Raw genomic sequence first — 19209 nt, 5'->3', positions numbered from 1 at the left:
ATATTTTCAAATAATCCTATAATGTATAATATTTTAATTGTTAGTCATTTCTTTTGGCGTATATTTTACTCATATATTAGCATCTTTTTACTCAAAATTCTTTGGATGAACAGGACAATATTACTATCGTTAAGAACCATTTTGTTGATGGATAGGCATATGAAGACGAAGGGATGAAGAATTTAACTAGCGTAAACAAAGAGTTGTGGAGTATTAGATACAATCCTGGACAACTTCAACAAACAACTCTATTGGTATGATAAATGATAGGTTTTTTTATTTGGGGAAAAAAACGTAATTGGGGTTGGGTGGCTTGTTATTTTGATTGAAAATACGACAATATTGTCTTAAAACTTTGATGAATAAGGTAAAATAATTACAATGATCGTAGGATTGCCCTTTATTTTAATTGAAAAAATAACATTTCTTCCTATAAAACAATTAATGTAAAATAGCCACAATATTAAAATTAATTTGATAATCTTTTATACTTAATGATAAGGTATCATTCACATTATTTCTTATATTTTGTGTCAAGTTACTTCTAAGAAAATGAAATTTAGCATTCATATGTTTACACATGACACTAAGGAAGAAATATAAAAACAAAAGTTTATATAGTTTTGGCCAATGTTAAGCCTCCATACAAAATTATAAATTTATTAATAAAATAAATAAGTAACATATATGTATATGCATCTTTTCGCATATGCCACTGTTTCCATAATTAACCTCCCATCAGCAAAGAAATTAGAAGAGAGAGCCCTTATGGGTGCGTTCGATCACATTGTTCTTGTGAACTTGGTTTTTCTTCTGATACAATGGGTGAGAGGTTGGGTAGCGGATCCAATAACTGGTCCTTTCATTCAACTTCCTCTAAATACCTCCAACTTTCACATCCAGAAGCCTTATGACTTGCCAGTTTGGGAACGTTACAGCTTTGTTAATGGAATTCACAAGCTATGGGTTTACTCCACAGACAATCCTTTGTCCAAAAATAGCCCCACCAAACCTCGTACTGAGGTTATGATAAAAGTAAATATTCTTCACATCTCAATTTTCCACCATTAATTTACTTTCTTGGAATACTTTCTTCATCGGTTCTTTTTCATTTTATATATTTATATATTTGCACAAAATCCTCTAGCCAGTATCATATAAAATATTAGGATGTTTTGTTTAGAGAATGACTCCTTATTTACATTACTGTTTTGGTACTCTATCTGAAATTTTCTTCTCAGGGATATAATTATTCGTCAAATGTGTGGCAATTTGAGGGATATGGGTATGTGCCTAGTGGAACATCTGGTGTGAGCATAATGCAAGTGTTTGGAGCAAGCCCTCCTCATCCCACCACTCTGCAGCTTAGAATTTACAATGGCTCACTCACCTACTATACAAGTGCAGTTCTGGTTCCAAATATATATGACAAATGGTTCCGGGTAAATGTGATTCATGATGTTGAATTATCAAGAATCAAGATTTATATCGATGGAAAGTTCAGGTACGAAGAACCTGGCCGTGGGGGAACCTTTCATTACTTCAAATTTGGGGTTTATGGCCAGATGAATGATTCATACTATATGGAATCTCGCTGGAAAGACATCAAAGTTTTTAAAAAATGTAACTGATTTTATCCTATAGTTTATGAAATTATGGTGTGTGAAATGGAAAGAATGAATACTAATTTATATACTAATAATAATATGTTATTATGTAATTAGCAATAAAAAAAATTAAGATTTTAAAAGTAGTTATGACATGGAGTACATTGATTAGCAATTTGTGTTAAAATAAATTCTCATTAAGATACATATATAAAATTAATTGGAAGAATGACTACAAACCAATCATAAAATTTCGAAAAAGAGAATAAGATTATAACAGTGAATCATCAATTCATACATTAGGAAGTGGTAAAATCCACTTGTTCCCATTCAGGTAAGTCATGCTCAAAAAAGGCTTAGCTTCTTCGTATGACAAGAGTCTGGCAAATTTGGCTCGACCAGAAAAACTACCACCTGGTCCTTTGCATTTGTACTCCCCATAATACACAGCTCTACAAGATTTTAAATTAGCAAATCATTAAGTATGTAAATGTTAATGATTAGAATCATTGTCACTTTACTATATATGGGAAAAGATTATTGGTTTCATACATTCTTGTTTTCTTTTTTGCCATGCATGCTATCTGTCCATCCTTTAGCATTGATAAGAGTGGCCATGTAAGTGGAAGCAAAAATCACTATAGGACTCTCCTTCCATGCACGTCCAAGGTAAATGTCACCAGTGCCAACTATGGTAAAATGAACAAATGTGAATCCACTTTAATCAGTCGCTTTTGCCGTACCATTTGCTGTGATCACTCCTAAGTCCTTAGCAACTAATTTGATAATGGTATTCTACATCAATATTACACTAGTTAAGAAGCTTTATGTAGCATTGTAGTTCTTGATAAATTAAGAAGCAATTAAATAATAATCAAGAAAGAGTTCGAAAGTACCAAGTAAAGGGATTGACCATTTCCAAATATGAAGTTAACTGTGCCTTGTATATAACAATCTCTGAAGAAATGTCTTCTTTTATCATCACACAATGTACCTTGAAAACCCACAAACTTCCAATTATGAAACGCTGCCTTATCACCTGATATTCTCAAAGCAACCGTCTGTGCGTCTGTTCTTCTACTGTCTGGCATTAAAGCTGAATTATATGGAAGAAAATGAACATTGAAAATTTCATATTGAAATCCAAAACCGTTGTTTGAACAACGTTAGAATTTAAGGTATAGAGCAGAGTGTTAAAAAAAGAATAAAATGAGGCATAACACAAACGCAATGTTAACAGCCATGAAGTAATGGCTTTCTATGATCACTGTAGCGCTATCAAATGTGCCATACTTAGCTGCTGTCCCGTCATAGACGATCTTTGTTTACTCATTTGGATCCCTATTAAGTGCTATAAATTTCTTTGATCTGTCAATGAGGACCTTCTCTCGGTACTCCCCTCCACCAATGTTAATCACAACCCTATGTGAATTCCCCTCTGGAACACACCTTATTGCATCAGTCACAGTCTTGAAATCTCCATTTCCATCTTTCCTGACAGTTATTACCATAACACGGGCCTCTGCAGCGGCCAAAACATGGTATAACGCAGACTTTGCGTGATTTAATTTAGTCTTCCTCTCATTATAGTCCTTGATGCTTCTGCTATTCCAATCATCAAGTTTTGATTTTTCAAATGGGATGACCGTGCCTTTGCAAACTACGGATGGAATTAATTGGGAAGAAAGTATAATTGTCCTTAACACAGAAACAAGAATGACAAATTGTTTAATTTCGTAAGCCATTGTTGAATGCTTAACTTTCTGATTGTACATAGAATAAAATGTTATTGCGTATTTATAAATACAGATAATAATGTATCTTTGTCTATTTAGTTTTTTGGTTACAAGGTTACCCTTTTCGAAATTAGTGTAAACGATGTGATTTTTCTTTCAAACCTTGTTTTAAGGCATAAAATTAGTTTAAAAAAATGTTTTTTATTAGGGATTTATTTGTTTATTCAGTTTGTTAGCTATGGGGATACCCTACCTCAGAAATTAATTTACACCATTCCATGCTTTCGAAAACTTGTTTTAAGGTTTTACAATAACAAATAGAATAAAGCTTTATTTGTTAGTTTTAATGTTTTACATAATTAAGTTAACTCTTTTTTTTAAAAAAAGACTTAATATAAAATTTAATATCAAATTAAGAATTTAATTATTAGATTTAATATTGTGTAATATGATTAAAAATTACTGAAATAAATAAGGTCATGAATACAAAGTTTCTAACCTAAATAAAATCTTCAAAAGAAAATACACAATCAAATGAATACTAAATTTTTATTTAGTCATCTTAGTAGACCTTGTTTGTTCTCTATTGTATATTCTCAAATGTTAAACAATCACTTACTTTCTTCAACACTAACATGCAAAAAGTTAATGATAAGCAATAAGTCGTCAATTCAGTAAACATATAAAAACATTCAGTTTGAATATAAATAAAGAAATCAAATGACAGAAGATATTTAAACATATAAAATAATATATAAATGTTAAATATTTCACAAATTCTTTAGGACACTCTTTCTCAACAAGAGTCTAGAACCTAGCCACCAAAATCACCTAGCCTCAAGAAACTTGAAGAAAATTTAAAGTCAGTTTTGTAAACTGACATTAACTTAGTATAAATAGGGGTTAAGTCCTAGCATATGTGTGTGCAAAAATAAAAGATGTGAGTGTTAGTGAGTGTTGTGAGTTATTTCAAAAAACAGTGTGTGTTATTGTGAGTGCAAGAGTTTTAAGTGAGTGAGTCTTCAACTAAGTGAATTGTTTTTGTGTGAGTGAGTGTAGAGAAATATTGTAGGTGTTGTTTTGTAGTTCTTGAATAATAATAAAATTATTTTTTTTATAATTACCATTTTTGCTCAACAAGTTGTATCTAAGGTGGTCAGGGATCATGATTATGGAATTTTTGAGGGTAATCAAGATCATGATCATGGAGACTCTTAAGATGGTCAAGGACAGTGGTTAGAACTAAAATCACACCAAGATTATGTTATAGTATACAGTCTGGGACTATGAAATTGGTTGGTCTAGGATCAAGCTTACTTGGCATATATATAATGTTGGGCATTATAACAAAGTCACTATGATAATTTTTTTGAGTTTAGTTGGCGGCAGTGAGAAGCTTAATAGCTCCAATTACAATAATTTGAGTACCTGTATTTAGTTTTACTTGTTGTTTTAGATTTATAGGATATAGTTGGTGGTGGAAACACTACACCACCCATAGATATTGAAGACTTTAGAGAGTAAAAGATTAAAGTTGGTAAGGCTCTATACATTTTTGTTGTGACCATGAAAGATGAGTGGTTATAACATATCAAGAATGCGAAAACACCAAAGGAGGCTTGAGACACGCTAGAAACATTACTCACGACAAGACATGACGGTAAGTCAATACTTCTCAAAAGTGAAATCTCTTTGTGATGAAATTTCCAAGTTAGATCCTTAAAGTGTGATCACTAAGGGAAGAAGGAACATAATTATCATGCATGGGTTGAGGTTGGAGTATAATAGAATAGTATGACCACCCATGGATGGGCGACAGAGCCAAGGTTGAGAAAGTTGTATGAAGTCTCAGTGAAAGATAAGGAGAGTGCTTTCTTTAGTAATAAAAAAAGAGTAAAAAAGATACAAAGAGGAATATCATAAATTTTGGAGATGATAGACCAAGAAAAAAACCAAGGAGATCGGCAAAAGCAGCTAGATAAAAGGAGCCCTTAACCAATGGGAGCTCATCACAATTGTAGCAAAAATCTCATTGAAGAAGAAAGTAGTTAGAGGTGGAATGACTCATGCTACAACTCAAGGAAGAAAGGCCACTTTGCTAGCAATGTTGATATACATATAAGTAAAAGGAAATGCAACTAAAGATTTCCAAGCATTTTATGCAATTAAAGATTTAGAAAAAAAAATGCAACATTTTATATCACTGAGCCAGATGATGGGACAATGTCCTATATCAAGCTAAGTGATAAATTAATCAATTATAATGATGATTGGATAATAGACTCAAACTTTTCTAATCACATGATTGGGGATAAAGATAAGCTATCAAGCCTATCAAAATATAAAGAAAGACGAATGGTTGTCACTTCATACAACTCAAGGTTGACTATTACTCATCTAGGCCTAACGATGATAATACTTCAATTTGACTCATAACATGTTGAGTTGCAAAATGTTTTCTATGTGCAAGAAATGAAGAACTTGTTATCAATGTCACAACTCACAATTTTAGATAACCATGATGTGTTTGGCATAAGTGATGTCAAGGTGTACCACAATTTAAAGCCCAAATGTATGCTTATCATGGAGGGACGTCGACTAGAATCTATCTACGTAATGTCAACATAAACAACTTATGTAGACAACACAAGAAAAAGTGAGACACTAAACTTGAGGCATGCAAGGCTTAGGCACGTGAGTTACCACAAGTTAAAAGTGATAATGAAGAAAGCTATACTCAATGGTCTTCCATAATTAGATGTGCAAGAAGATGTAGTATGTATCGGGTGCCAATATGGAAGGCACATAAGCTCCCATATGAAAAGCCAACATTCAAGACTAAGACACTTCTTAAGTTGATCCACTCAAATGTATTTGGACTTGCAAAGCATGTATCAATCAGTAGATTTAAGTACATAATAACCTTCATCAATGCTCTAATTATGCTGGGTTTATTTTATGAAAGAAAAAGAAGAGGTCATTTTCTAGTTCAAAAAATTCAAGAAAAAAGATTGAAAAATAAGTAAGCAAAAAGATACAATGTCTATGTAGTGACAAATAGGAAGAGTATACCTTACATGAGTTTTCAAAATACTTACATAAGTGTAGGATATGTTGACAATTTTTTTGTTTGAGCACACCATAAAAAAATGCAGTCATTGAAAGGAAGAATCGTCACTTGGTAAAGACTTGTAAAAGTATGTTGCATCCAAATAACGTCCCACCTAGTTCTTAGGTTGAATGTATGAAGACAATATCACTTGAAATTAATAAATTACCCTAAGCAAGGCTCGATTTTATGCCACCCTTTGGTAAGTTGTGGAATCTTAAGCCCATAATGAGTCACTTCAAAATATCTTGATGTGTTTGCATATTTGTGGGCTATGATGATTAGAGAAAAGGTTGGAATTGTTGTAATCCAATGACGAGGTAATGTTACATCTCAAGGAAAATGGTGTTTGATAAGACATCCTTGTGGTGATTATAGCAAGTAGAATTACTACAAGACTAAAGGAAGATTGAAGAAAAGCTCCAAGTAAGAGTAAAGGAAAATGATAGGCTTGACAATTGATAGCCAAGTAAAGAAGTGATTGTTGAAGAGCAACCTATAGTAGAATATCCAGAGGCTAGATTTAAGTTTTCTAGCAATTAAAAAAGCCATTGTAGATTAGAGTACCTCTAAGAGCGATGAAGGAACTTCAATCAAGTCACTTAGAAGAGCAAAAGAAGTAACTCAACTTAAGAGGTCCAAAAGGCTACGAAAACTGAATCCCAAGTTTGCAAATATAATGCTTACATAAGATGTTAGAATAGTAGAACCAACTACATACAAGGAAGCCAATGCTTAGAGTGGACAAAGGTCATTGAAAAGGAAATTGAATAAGGAAGTGAACATGGCGCTTTTATGAATATTGTGTAATTAATCCAACATATAAGTTTGAAAGAAGTGTGTAAGACCAACAATTAAGACACAAGGTGGAATTGAAAAGCTTTTGTTTCAGATTATAAAAATACATGATATTACTATTATAGCAAATTATCATAGCTTAATTTAATGACTTAAACAAAAACCTAGATTGGTGTGTTGAACAAAATATGTCTCTTAGAAGGGATACTACAACATAACAGAGAGAGTAACTGGTATAGAAGCAAGTACAACAGTAAACATGGTGAAGCGGTTTAATCTGTCATGATAAGCTAAGAAGAATGCTGTGCTAGAACCCACCATCATGCTAATTATAAATACGAAGAATGTTAAGAGTCCAATCATCAGCTTAAACGGTAATGACTTGAGAAAATCATCTTCTGCATAGTGCGATGTAAGGATATAGAGAAACATCATAATCGAGATTGTTGAGAAGGATAATGCGATGGCATCTTGACAAAGCGAAAACCTAAAACAGAAACTCTCTTAGCTGAATCAGTGTTCCTCTATTATTATCATTACCACCCAAAACACTGAAGACTGTTGCGAACATCATAGTGGTAATCAATATTGCCACAAGCATACATGACTCAACTGTCTTCTTCATCCACAATTCTCCATTTTTCAATAACGTTTTGTGCTCTTCAGTGAAAATCTCTTGAGAAGTTTTGCCTTCTGAATTTTCCCCCTCTCTAAATAATGGTTGGACCGTCTTTTCAATCTCCTATATACCATCATTAACAGAAATGTTTATGACAGAAATATTAAAATTGAACTTGGAGAATAATATCAAACTAGGGAATTAAGAGTGCCTTAAACCATAACAATTCTCACTGTATTTGTAGAGCTTCTCCAGATACGATACTAACTCGATTGGAATTTGGGTATTTTGCAACCAAATGTAATATGTTATTCTGGTTATTATCTTCAAAGTTGCCCATTAATTCCTTTGTGAAGGCAGAGTCTCGTATATTAAATTGAATATATTGGCATGACGATGCAAAATAGCAATGTGAAATATTCTATGATTATTGTCATCAAATTCATAAACCACATCAGAATAATGGCAAAGGAGCTCTGCCAGGAATTCGAAGGTCCCCAATTTAGCTACATCAAACAACAATTGTGAAGGTGTTCTGATTAGTTTTGAGAGCTTTGAGTTGTCTCGCTTTAATATTTCATCCCAAAAACGTCTAACTATTTGAAGAGCTTATGTTGATATCAACTCCATGCGAGACATGAACTTCAATCCTGGTACTAAAAGTAAGAAGCAAATTATGTATTGGAGAAACTAACACGAGGTGATAAGGCCCTTCAAGAGTCCTGTATTTCTGCCGGAAAAAGTTGAAGGCATTTGATCCAAAACATGCAAAGCTGTTTCAGAATTCCTGACATGAGCCCCACTAGCTCTGGATGATCTTTAAGCATTTCCAACGCCAGATCTGGACAAAATTCACTTAACTCAACATCTTTTACATCATCTCAAGTCAGTCACATCAACTTGAGATGAAATATTTGGTGAGTGCATTTTTCCGTGACTTATCTTTTATAGATGTAATTAGTTTATTTGATTTATAAATAATAAAAAAATTTATTAATATTCTATTGTTATGACAAGTAGTATAAAATATAATTTAATTACTATATCCATATTGAATATTAAAAAATAATTAAGGTGATATAATCTTAATTTTATTATAATTTTATCCTTATTTATTAATTTAAAAAAAACTTTTAATTAATATAACAAGTAATATAAAAAATATTTTTGAATAATTATACTAAAATATATTTAATTAAAATAGTTTCTTGTATTCTTTTATCGCATTTTGTTAAACAAAATATTTACCAATTTTCATCAAATATAATAATTTATTTTTTTTCGAAACAAAATTAATTTTTATTAGACAGTACATGCTTAGCTTCTGTTAATGTTTTTTGTTGAATTTTAAAATATATAAAAAATAAATAATCATCTTAGATCTTGGAAATTATGTGATGTGATGCTAACAAAGGTGCTGATTAAAGAAGAATATTTGGATGCATACCTATCACAAAAATCAGTATTGATAAAGGTGAAAAATATAGCGATTCGGTCCTTTTCTAACAACATATTTTTAGTTTCACAATATAAAAAAGACGTCGTGTCTCTCTGAGCAAACGCGGCGCCTATGTAAAGTGGACTCATATTTTCACTGCCAAGGATTGTTAGAAGAGGAGGATTTTTCATCAACATTATCTTGGCAAAACAAAAAGCAGAGTTCCCATTTTCGTCTTCCAACATCAATTCTTCTGGTTGCATCAGTTTTACCAACTCCTCTACAAAGCTGGTTTGTCTTGCTGCTGTTGCAATATGAAGAGCAGAGTTTGGTTTCCCTTTGTAATACTGGCACAAAAAATTGATCGAGGATATTGTCCAAAAAAATGCTTAGCCATTCCCCAGTCACGTTTTAATGCAGCCTTATGAAGGACCACAAATGTGCCGAGATGGTTGCTTCGGTTTTCTCGTATGTGTATTAAAAAAAGGTCCATTTATTTGGTTCGATCGACACATATTTATATGGGAAAATCTGCATCATTTCTTTATTTTTTAATTTTTTACATAGAGATAATATTTTTCAATGAAAATATATGCAAAAGGTATTACCTTTATATACATATATATGTATTGTCACCACAGTGAGAGGAAAGAGAACTTCTGAAAACCAGTCTCTCTAATTTCTACAATGCACTGCGTATTTCAGTTGCGTGTCTAAATAGTAATTACTAGTCAAGGGGAAATGGCTTTAATATGAATAAGTGGAAGATAATTATGATCAATAACTAATCACATTCTTTGAAAGCAAATGCTAGGAAGGCTTCCACAACTTCTAAGGAGGGTTATTTATTTTTATGGAATCAGACTTTAAATAGGAAGAATATCGCTAAAGGAATAGTTTTTATTTTTTGAGGTAACATAGGACAAACTACAAAAGTTATTGGATATAAAAATGTTGTTGGACAACCACAAAAGTTCCATTGTTTTTTTTTTTTCATCCAAAAACTAGGTCAATCTTTAATTTTCATTTGAACCAATCGAAAGTACGATTCAAAACCTTTACTCAACTGGGAATTTGGGTTATCAAGTTGGAATTATAAATCTTGAGCTTTGACACCACTTATTATTTGATCTCTCTAACCATAAATGAGATGATTTTATTCACATTTATATATCCAATTCAATAACCAACCAATAGAAGATACATTAAATAACAAACATATATCTAAACTACTTTAAAATTTGATTTCATCATGATATACAACGACCATTTCACTAGCCGTTTAATAATTAGAGTGATTGCTAAAGTGTAAAACACAAAATATGATTATGCTATTATACTCGCAAAATCATTTATAATTGGTTTAAAAGCTAATGGTATAAAAAAACATGATTTCGCTGGATATGATTTTATTTTGAAATGAAAGAAGGAATACTATTATGCGTATCTACTTTTTGATACACAAATATATATGTACATAATGTGTTATCACGTGATTTAATATTACTTTATCTTTAATTTAAAATCATTTAATTACTTAATAATACACATTAAATATATATTCATTTGTGTACACATAATTTTGTTGCGAAAGAACAGATAAATAATATTTTATCTATTAAAAGATAAACCACAAAAAAAAGGGTGGAGGATGGTTAGATTTCTTTTAACAGAAAAGCAATATTGAAATTGAAGAGAAAAATAGAAATAGAATATAATACATCGTATAGAAGGCCATTTAATTGAGACTATGTACAATTACTCTAATGCTAAATGTATAAATTCTTTTTATAATTTGTCTATAATGTAATGATAAAATTTACTCAGAGATATATTTTAACTATAAATAGATTAAAATGCAGACATGTCAAAAGATTCTATTAAACCGAATAAAACTTAGATCTAGGAAACTAAAATCTAGATTAAAAAATTGGCAAGCATATAAAAGTGTCCTTTGATACACAAAAGGTACTCTATCTTATGGATTGCACTTCAGACTAGGCCAGATGTTGCAATTGAATTGCTTCTCATATGCTGATTGGGCCAGCAATTTGCATGATAAAAGGTCCACATCAGGTTACTGTTTATTTGTTAGTTCCAGCCTTATTCAATTGGGTCTAAAAAGCAGAAGGTTACAGCTTTATCTTCAATGAAGCAGATAACAGGGCTTTAACTCAAACTACCACAAAAATTGCATGGGTAAGAAGTCTTTTTACTGAACTTGGCCTGAGTTTTTCTGCATCTCCCGTAATTTGGTGTGATAACCAAAATGTCAGTTCCTTGGCATCCAATCTAGTGTTTCATGCTAGAACAAAACACATAGCGATTGATGCTCATCACATTCGAGACCAGGTTACCAACAAACATCTAGCTATCCAATATGTGCCAATAGAGTTCCAAAAGGCTGATATGTTGGCAAAGCCTCTGGCAGCAGGTAAGTTCACTACTTTGAGACAAGCCTTAAATCTCTGCAGTATTGAAACTTTCAGAGATAATGCGATGTCGAAAGTGGACAACTAGTTGTGCAGAGTGTTGTTTATTTTTGTCGTTCATCTGAGTAGAATGCCTGATGTGATTTGATAAGTGAGACTTATTCTTCTGCAATCTGCAACTTGTTGTATGTTTGATACTGAGCTATAGTATGGTTTGCGCAGAATAGGCTAAATTGTTATGTGTGGAATGAGTATTCTTGTAGAATATGATTATGAATTTGTTATGACATGGTGATGAGAGTCTTCTATTGGGAGGAGAAGATGAAAGACTTTAATCTAAGGGGAGATGTTGAGTAGTAACAGTTGAGGAGAAAATGAGAGACTTTTGATTAAGGGGAGATGTTGAGCAATAATAGATGAGAAGTTGAACATAGCAGTGTCAAGAAGTTATGTATTCAGGCTTAAGGGGAGATGTTGAGATATTTGAAATGCTCACCCAAGTTGACTGAAATTCAAAGCGTCATATGCTTCAAACGCCATTAAATTTTGTAACAGAGTTAAGGTGTCGATGGTGTATAAATAGGCACTCAATGTGTACGTGTAATTCATTGAGTCAATTGATCAGTAAAAATATCAAGAACAGTTTCTTTTCTCTCGCTTTCTCTCTTCTTCATTTCTTGAACCCTGTTTTTTCTTCAATTCAATCCCACCATATAATGCTTTGCATTAGTTCATGAACAATTGCAATAATTGACTTAATTAATATTTTTGGTATAGTAGGTGCTATTACATATGCAATTTTACTTAATTCCAAGGAATTATTAGGAGATCTTCTATGTTATCGCATGTGAGGGGTTATTTCTTGGCTTTGTCTCTTTATTGAATATATTTGTGAGGGTTTGTGTTATGTTCAGGAGTGGCTATACAATCTTCATAATAGGGTTTGTTAACATCTGGTCCACACTGAAATCCTTCTTGTGGTCTTTGTTATTATAGGTGAGCTAACCGGCTCACAATTCAGTTTAAATAAAATATTATTAAATTTTTAAAAATTTGAAGCATTTACACTTTTAAAATCTTAATTTCTAATTTTAAATTTGAGATAATTGATAAATATATAAACAATCAAATTAAAATTAATATAATTTTTTTTTTAAATAAAGAGTTTAACTTAATATTTTGAATTCAGCCATTCCTTTGGCAAACTTGTGCTCAAGCTGATAATTTTCTAATTTGACAAGCTTGAGCTCACAATGATTAATGTTATCAGGCTGAATTTGAGCCAAACATTACTCAATTCGAATGAATGACAACCTAATTTGTATCCATTGTAAATGTAGAAGTATTATAGATAATTTTCATTTTAAAGGGAAAAAGAAACCAAAAAAGCTTACGTATAACTTTTAATAGCAGGTCTTTTATCGATACAAAATAACACAAAGTACAGAGTACTGAGCCCAAAGCAAACCAACCATATGGCAGACATGAAAACGCAAACTGAATCCTCCATAAGCGGGGAAACTTATTCTCAAAACATATAATTTGTTTCAGCAAAATGGTGACACAAACCTTATTTAGTAGTTTATAGTCATTATTTTCCCAGACAGTCCGAATTTGAAGTTGAGAAGCTCAAACATACAGATTGTAATAATTCATCAACTTTAACATCAAGAATGACAGTATCGCCAACATTATCGCCAACAGCAATGTGTTCCCTATGGGGAGCACCGTGATCTGCTGTGGTAAAAATTTCTTTAGGATTGGCTGTGTAGGGAAAAACGTGAATTGTTGTACGAGCATTAGCAACAACAATCGAGATATTTCCTCCGGTTGTTTTTCAATTGCCTCATGTAAATTCTTCAAAATATGAAACCTGGTCACCATTTCAGAGATAGAGTTGATAGTAGGGCGTAAAAATTCATTTATTGTGTAGGTGGTGTAGGTGATATCTAGCACAGTTCTAATTGTCGAGTAATTAGGAGTAGGTGGAAGTCTAGGAACAATGTCAAGAATATGTCTAATGTGCAGGAGATGAAGATTTTTGAACTTGTTGAACACATTCACAAAGTCTGAGTTTCCAACCTTAGGACTTGAAAAGGCAAAGACTGTTACCATGGCATCGGTCATTGAAGAAGAACCAGAATTGGAATTATCGCGTTTGGCAACTATGTCAAATGTGGTCAATATAGCAAGAGCACTTCCCAAGGAATGGCCTGTTACTGTGATGCTAATTTCCTCGTGTTGGTATTGCTTCACCAATTTCTCAACCGCCGTAAGAACCTATATATAATAAAACAAGTGTTGATTTTGCATAAAAGATATGGAAAACAAAATAACTTGTGGGATGTTATTATTAAATATAAATTATTTAACTGATCTCTAGCTGATTTATAGATAGAGAAAAACCCCGCATGTATGCAAGCATTTCCGGTATGCTTGCCTAAAATTGGTGAAGCTGAGATTTGATTAAAATGGAGATCGTTTATCCAATCCATGATTGTCACTGTTCCTCTCCAGCAAATTAAAATCTCTCTCCTTCCTAAGTGTTTCTTCCCTTCATCTGTGGCCACGGCCACGAAGCCAAACCATCTAGATGGGAGAGCTTTATCACTGAAATCAAATTTGGATTCACCATAAACATAGTTGTTCATGGTGTAATGCTCCAAGCCAACCTTAGAAAAGAAGTCTTTTTCTTCATATGTGGGTTGCCCGTAACTGAGAGGATTTGCTATGCTCTGCCCGACTGTATCATAAACAGCCTCAATTCTTTTACTATAATGAATCAATTTGTCGCAGAGACTTTTGTTGAGAGGTTTCAAGAGACCTAACCAGTTATTCTTCCCGCTTAGCTCCTTCCAGTTAGACATGACTTTCTTTTTTTCTCTTAGCTCTCAACTCTGTTGTGAAGACATGCCCACTTTGCATGCTTTTTATATAAGAAGGCTGCTGCTCGTTATTTCGAAACAGACAAAGAGGTTTTAGGTATCATGAATGAATGTTAAAATGAAAAGTAAGTTTGAGGTTAATTTAGGGAATTAGGTGCAACTAGGAAGAAGGGATAGCACAACTGCAAAGAGAGGTGGAAACACTGCCATTCCAAGTCCTTTGAAAATCTACCTACTATTACACATAAGTTCTCACATCAAGGACTTGACACCTCTGACCTTGTCGCTTTATCTGGTAACTCTTTTAATTCATTTCAGATTTGACCGATTCTAAATTTAAACGAAGGGAAAGTTATAATATAATCGCTGACAAAGAATATTAACACCAGTTGTACATTTTTATCTACTGTTAAAACTTGGGCATTGATTGGTTGACATAGGTAAATAGTAGGGATGGCAATGGGGAGGGGCGGGGAGGGGATATCAATCCCAGTCCCTGTCCCCGTAGGGGATATCAATCTCTGTCCCCGCCCTGTCCCCATTACGGGGATAACAAAGAATCCCCGTCCCCTCTCCGCGAAGGAAAATCTTCTTCCCATCCCCTCTCCGTCCCGCGGGGAAAAATCTCCTCCCCATCCCCGCCCCGTCCCCACGGGGAAAAATCCCCTCCCCATACCTGCAAATATAAATTTTAATTCCTTTATGTATTTCAATAAATAAAATAAATCATATTCTCCCAAAATATCACTTGCTGCAAGAGCTACAAAATATTCATTATTATTTTAGTTCAAATACAAAGTTTTCATAAAATCTAACAATATGCAATAATCAATCTCTTCATTAATAGTTCTTCATGTATGTGATTTAGGGTAATTTTATAATAACATTAAATTTAACACTTTTCATTCACTTCAATTGATTTTATCAAGTTTATAATTTATTTTTTTGTGTAAAACCTGGTGGATTGACTGACTAAGTTTTGAAGTTAAAATAAAATTAATTTGGTGCATTTGCATTTTATGATAATGAGATTCTGAGGTTTTTTTAATATATTAGATTAATAGTTCAGAAATTAGTAAAAGCTGATAATTGATAATTCAAAAATTAGTAAAATTAAAGCTATAGTTTTAATAAATTAAATGTAAAAATTTCTAGAATTTAATAGTTTAAAAATTATTATATTAATATATTAGATTTAGGAGGGGAGAGGGGGGGGGGGGGGGGGGGGGGCGGTGTGGGTGGTCGTGGGTTGGGATGGGGAGGGGAGGGGAGGGGAGGAGAGGGGCAGGGCGGGGACATATATATCCCCGTCCCCGATTACGGGGATTTTTTCGTCCTCATCCCTGCCTATTTTCCTGTTTTTATCAGGGAATTCCCTCTCATTTAGGGTCAAAGCCTCTAAAATCAGATCTAAATTGTCATCTCTAGTAAATAGTTTACTGATGTTATCTAACGGTAAAAGAAAAAAAATTAATCAAGTTCTCTCATATTGAAAATTATGAAATACTGTTTACTTACACTATAGTTAATACTTAATATATGGAAGTTAAAATCTTTTTAAAAAATACAAATGTCTACATCCGAATATTTTTATATAAAAATATTTAATAGTAATGATAGTTTTTATAACATGTTAAAAATTTCCAATTTTATATTTATAGTTGGCGTCAGTCAAACTTTCTTATATTAAAAACAGTTAAGACTTCAGAACTTTCGAATGTTTGTAATCTAAGAATTTTCATATAAACATACAAATCTTTGTGTATAATATTAATGAATTAAGTTATTGTTTCTTTTAATTCTCTGTGGAAATGGCTATGGCTGGGGGTGCAGTCACCATTTGAAGAGCTCGTTGTGTCTCATTCAATCACGCATAAAAGCAGACAACCCGGACCGAACATGGATCCCACATATTTACAGACTCTTCATGAAAATTGTCATGTTGACAACAAATGCAATCGGATCAAGATTTTAATAATACAAAGTTAACTAACCTCTTTTTGTCTCTTGCTAAAGCATCACAGATTACTGCAATAGAATTTTGTTCAATAGCTACCAGCACCTACCGAAACCAGATAGCTGGTGCCCCATTGAAAGAGTATTCATTTACCCAGTGTGAACCCAAAATATGCTCGGGCCACAAACCCTAAATTTAATTATGCAAATTAATTAAGCCAATCATTCATAAGAATTGACTGCAGGAAATAAAAACAACTCAACCACAAATAAGAACACAAAATTTACATGAAAAATCCTACCGTATAGAGGAAAAATCCATCGACCAAATTCTAAATAAAATCTACTATAAAAAAAAAAAAGTTAGGTGCAATCACTCCCAAGTTATTTATGAACTTGAGATCAACAGTCAATAAATACACCCAAATTATTTCTCTAGCCAAAACTTTAAAATATTTTGTGATTATGAATCAATACAAGAGAAACCAATATTATGTATACATATTTTTGGTACATAAATATGTACACATTTAGATGTGTCTTCATATGATTAGGTGTTACTTTATTATTAATTCATAATCACTCAATCATATTATGACATATCATGTGTGTACACATTTGTATGTCAAAAGTTTATACACATAGTTTTATTCTACAAGAAAAGAGCGATAACCCTTCAAATAATTCTTGAAATAAAACCTGATGATTTTGATAATATCTAGTGATGAATCAAAAACTAAGGAAAAATCTGACCTTTTTTAATCTTTGATCTATGTAGGCAAGAACAACGAATTCTCTAATATATAATCACTGCTTTTTCTGTCTCATTGTATCTCTCCCCCAAAAACTGTAAAGAGATATTTATATCCTTTTAAAATAAAGGCGTCAATGTAAATTTATTATTATTATTATTTAATAATGTGGGTTGGACCTTCAAGCCTATTAGACCAACAATTTCCCCCAGCAACCCATGGGAAGAATGTTAGCTCCACAACATCGCTTGGAGCTTTGTCCTGCTATCTTGACGTAGAATTGGTGTTTGTCTCGAGTCACTACTTTAATCAGCGTGTTAACTAGGTTTTTATCAATGTGAATCTTCTTCAATAAAATCTCTTGATTGTTTACCACTTCACGAATTCAATAGTACCTTACGTCAATATGTTTGGTGCAACAATGTTATATAGCATTCTTGCTTAAAGTCAAAGCACTCTGAGTATCACAATTAACCACATACTCATTTTACTTCAAATCCAATTCTCAAAGAAACCAAAACATCTCTTTACCTACTTCAGTTGCAGTAATATACTCAATTTCAGTTATAGATAGGGCAACACACTATTGTAGTTTAGACAACCATGACACAACTCCACCTATAAAAGTAAACACATATCCTGAAGTTAATTTTCTACTATCAAGGTCACCTACCATATCTATATCAGTATACCCTTCCAAAATTGGTTTTGATCCACCAAAACACAAGCGCATCTTAGAGCTGCATCTTAGAGCTACCTCTTAAGTATCTAGAGATCCACTTTACAACTTCCAAATGATTTTTCCCTTGGTTAGAAAGATACCTGCTAATTATAACAACTGCATGAGTTATATCTAGTCGGATGCAAACCATAGCGTACAACCATAACTTCTTGGAATTCTTATCATGAGTAATCTACAAGTAGGTTACTCTAACGTTAATTTTTACATAATAAAATGCCCTTTGTCTTAGCCCATACTATTTATGCCATTGAAAGTCAGCACTAAACTCCCATTAGGATGATAGTGGATCTTATATTTAGTCTTTGTACTCATTCTGAACTTCAAGGAATGTCTAGGCTACTTCCCATAACTCTCGAGTCAAACTATATTCTCTTAGATCATTGATGAACCACTACACAGGTTCCTGTTTGGCATAACCATAATATCTCTTGGTGAAAGCGCTATCGTCTGAAAGTTATATTTGCAGTTGAATACTAGGTCGATTGGATTAGATCAAATATAGGGATTTGACATTTAGCTATGTGAGCTCTCTCTCTATCCCATTACACTCAAACTTTATTATTATCTAGGCTCTAAAGTGAGTGAGTACCTACTATAGGTATAACGTTATACTATTAATGTGTCTCACCATGGGTGGTGTAGGGAATGTGTTCTTATGGTGTCCCCTTATAACGATCCTATAACATCTAACATACATGCATCTTTATTTATTTTGCCTTTAAAATCTCATCTTTTAGGCACTTAGGGTACTGCTATGTACCTGGGATCTTTATACTAACTCTTAAGATCACCCATCAATCTCTAGTCTAGTTCACCTTTCTTTTTTTTTTATTCTGCTCTTCATACATGAGTGTGTCCTCTATGACACACAAGGGTATATCCCCCTTTAGGCATACCTAGCCTTCTTCCTCATGGCCTATCCTCTTGCAACATATTCTCATATACAGGAGGGTATGTCTTGATAATATAAGTGTGTACCCTCTTGTTATTTAATACAATCTCTATTTTTACATTCATCTTCAAGCATACTATTTTTCTAGGGTACTTGGTCATTTCACTCCATGCAGGTTGTACTAAAGCCATACATAAGTAATCCTTATGCCCTAGTTAACCACTCGATCAATGATGTCTAACG

The 19209-nt window shown here is 32.8% G+C and overlaps 2 protein-coding genes across 2 annotated transcripts; one reads left to right on the top strand and one right to left on the bottom strand.

Annotated features, from left to right (window-relative positions):
* Nucleotides 1–768: 768 nt before the first annotated feature.
* LOC123198928 (citrate-binding protein-like) lies at nt 769–1631 on the top strand. The gene is made up of 2 exons (XM_044613734.1): nt 769–1035; nt 1242–1631. The coding sequence occupies exons 1-2, from the start codon at nt 769–771 to the stop codon at nt 1629–1631; spliced, it is 657 nt and encodes a 218-aa protein (XP_044469669.1).
* Nucleotides 1632–13353: 11722 nt separating this feature from the next.
* Nucleotides 13354–14607, bottom strand: LOC123199730 (phospholipase A1-IIgamma-like). Its single transcript, XM_044614783.1, has 2 exons — nt 14112–14607; nt 13354–14019 (listed from the first exon to the last, which is right to left on the bottom strand). The coding sequence occupies exons 1-2, from the start codon at nt 14604–14606 to the stop codon at nt 13369–13371; spliced, it is 1146 nt and encodes a 381-aa protein (XP_044470718.1). The 5' UTR covers nt 14607; the 3' UTR covers nt 13354–13368.
* Nucleotides 14608–19209: the final 4602 nt, after the last annotated feature.

The sequence above is a fragment of the Mangifera indica genome, chromosome 16 (assembly GCF_011075055.1).
Source record: "Mangifera indica cultivar Alphonso chromosome 16, CATAS_Mindica_2.1, whole genome shotgun sequence".
Classification (NCBI taxonomy): domain Eukaryota; kingdom Viridiplantae; phylum Streptophyta; class Magnoliopsida; order Sapindales; family Anacardiaceae; genus Mangifera; species Mangifera indica.
Note: the sequence above shows the minus strand (reverse complement) of the source record. Positions and strands in the feature narration are given on the sequence as shown.

Excerpts from the sequence above, each read along its gene's own strand:
- LOC123198928 (XM_044613734.1), top strand. The coding sequence starts at position 769 with ATGGGTGCGTTCGATCACATTGTTCTTGTGAACTTGGTTTTTCTTCTG. Across the intron at positions 1,036-1,241 it reads GTACTGAGGTTATGATAAAA|GGATATAATTATTCGTCAAA; the intron begins GTAAATATTCTT and ends TTTTCTTCTCAG.
- LOC123199730 (XM_044614783.1), bottom strand. The coding sequence starts at position 14,606 with ATGTCTAACTGGAAGGAGCTAAGCGGGAAGAATAACTGGTTAGGTCTC. Across the intron at positions 14,020-14,111 it reads ATAAATCAGCTAGAGATCAG|GTTCTTACGGCGGTTGAGAA; the intron begins TTAAATAATTTA and ends TATTATATATAG.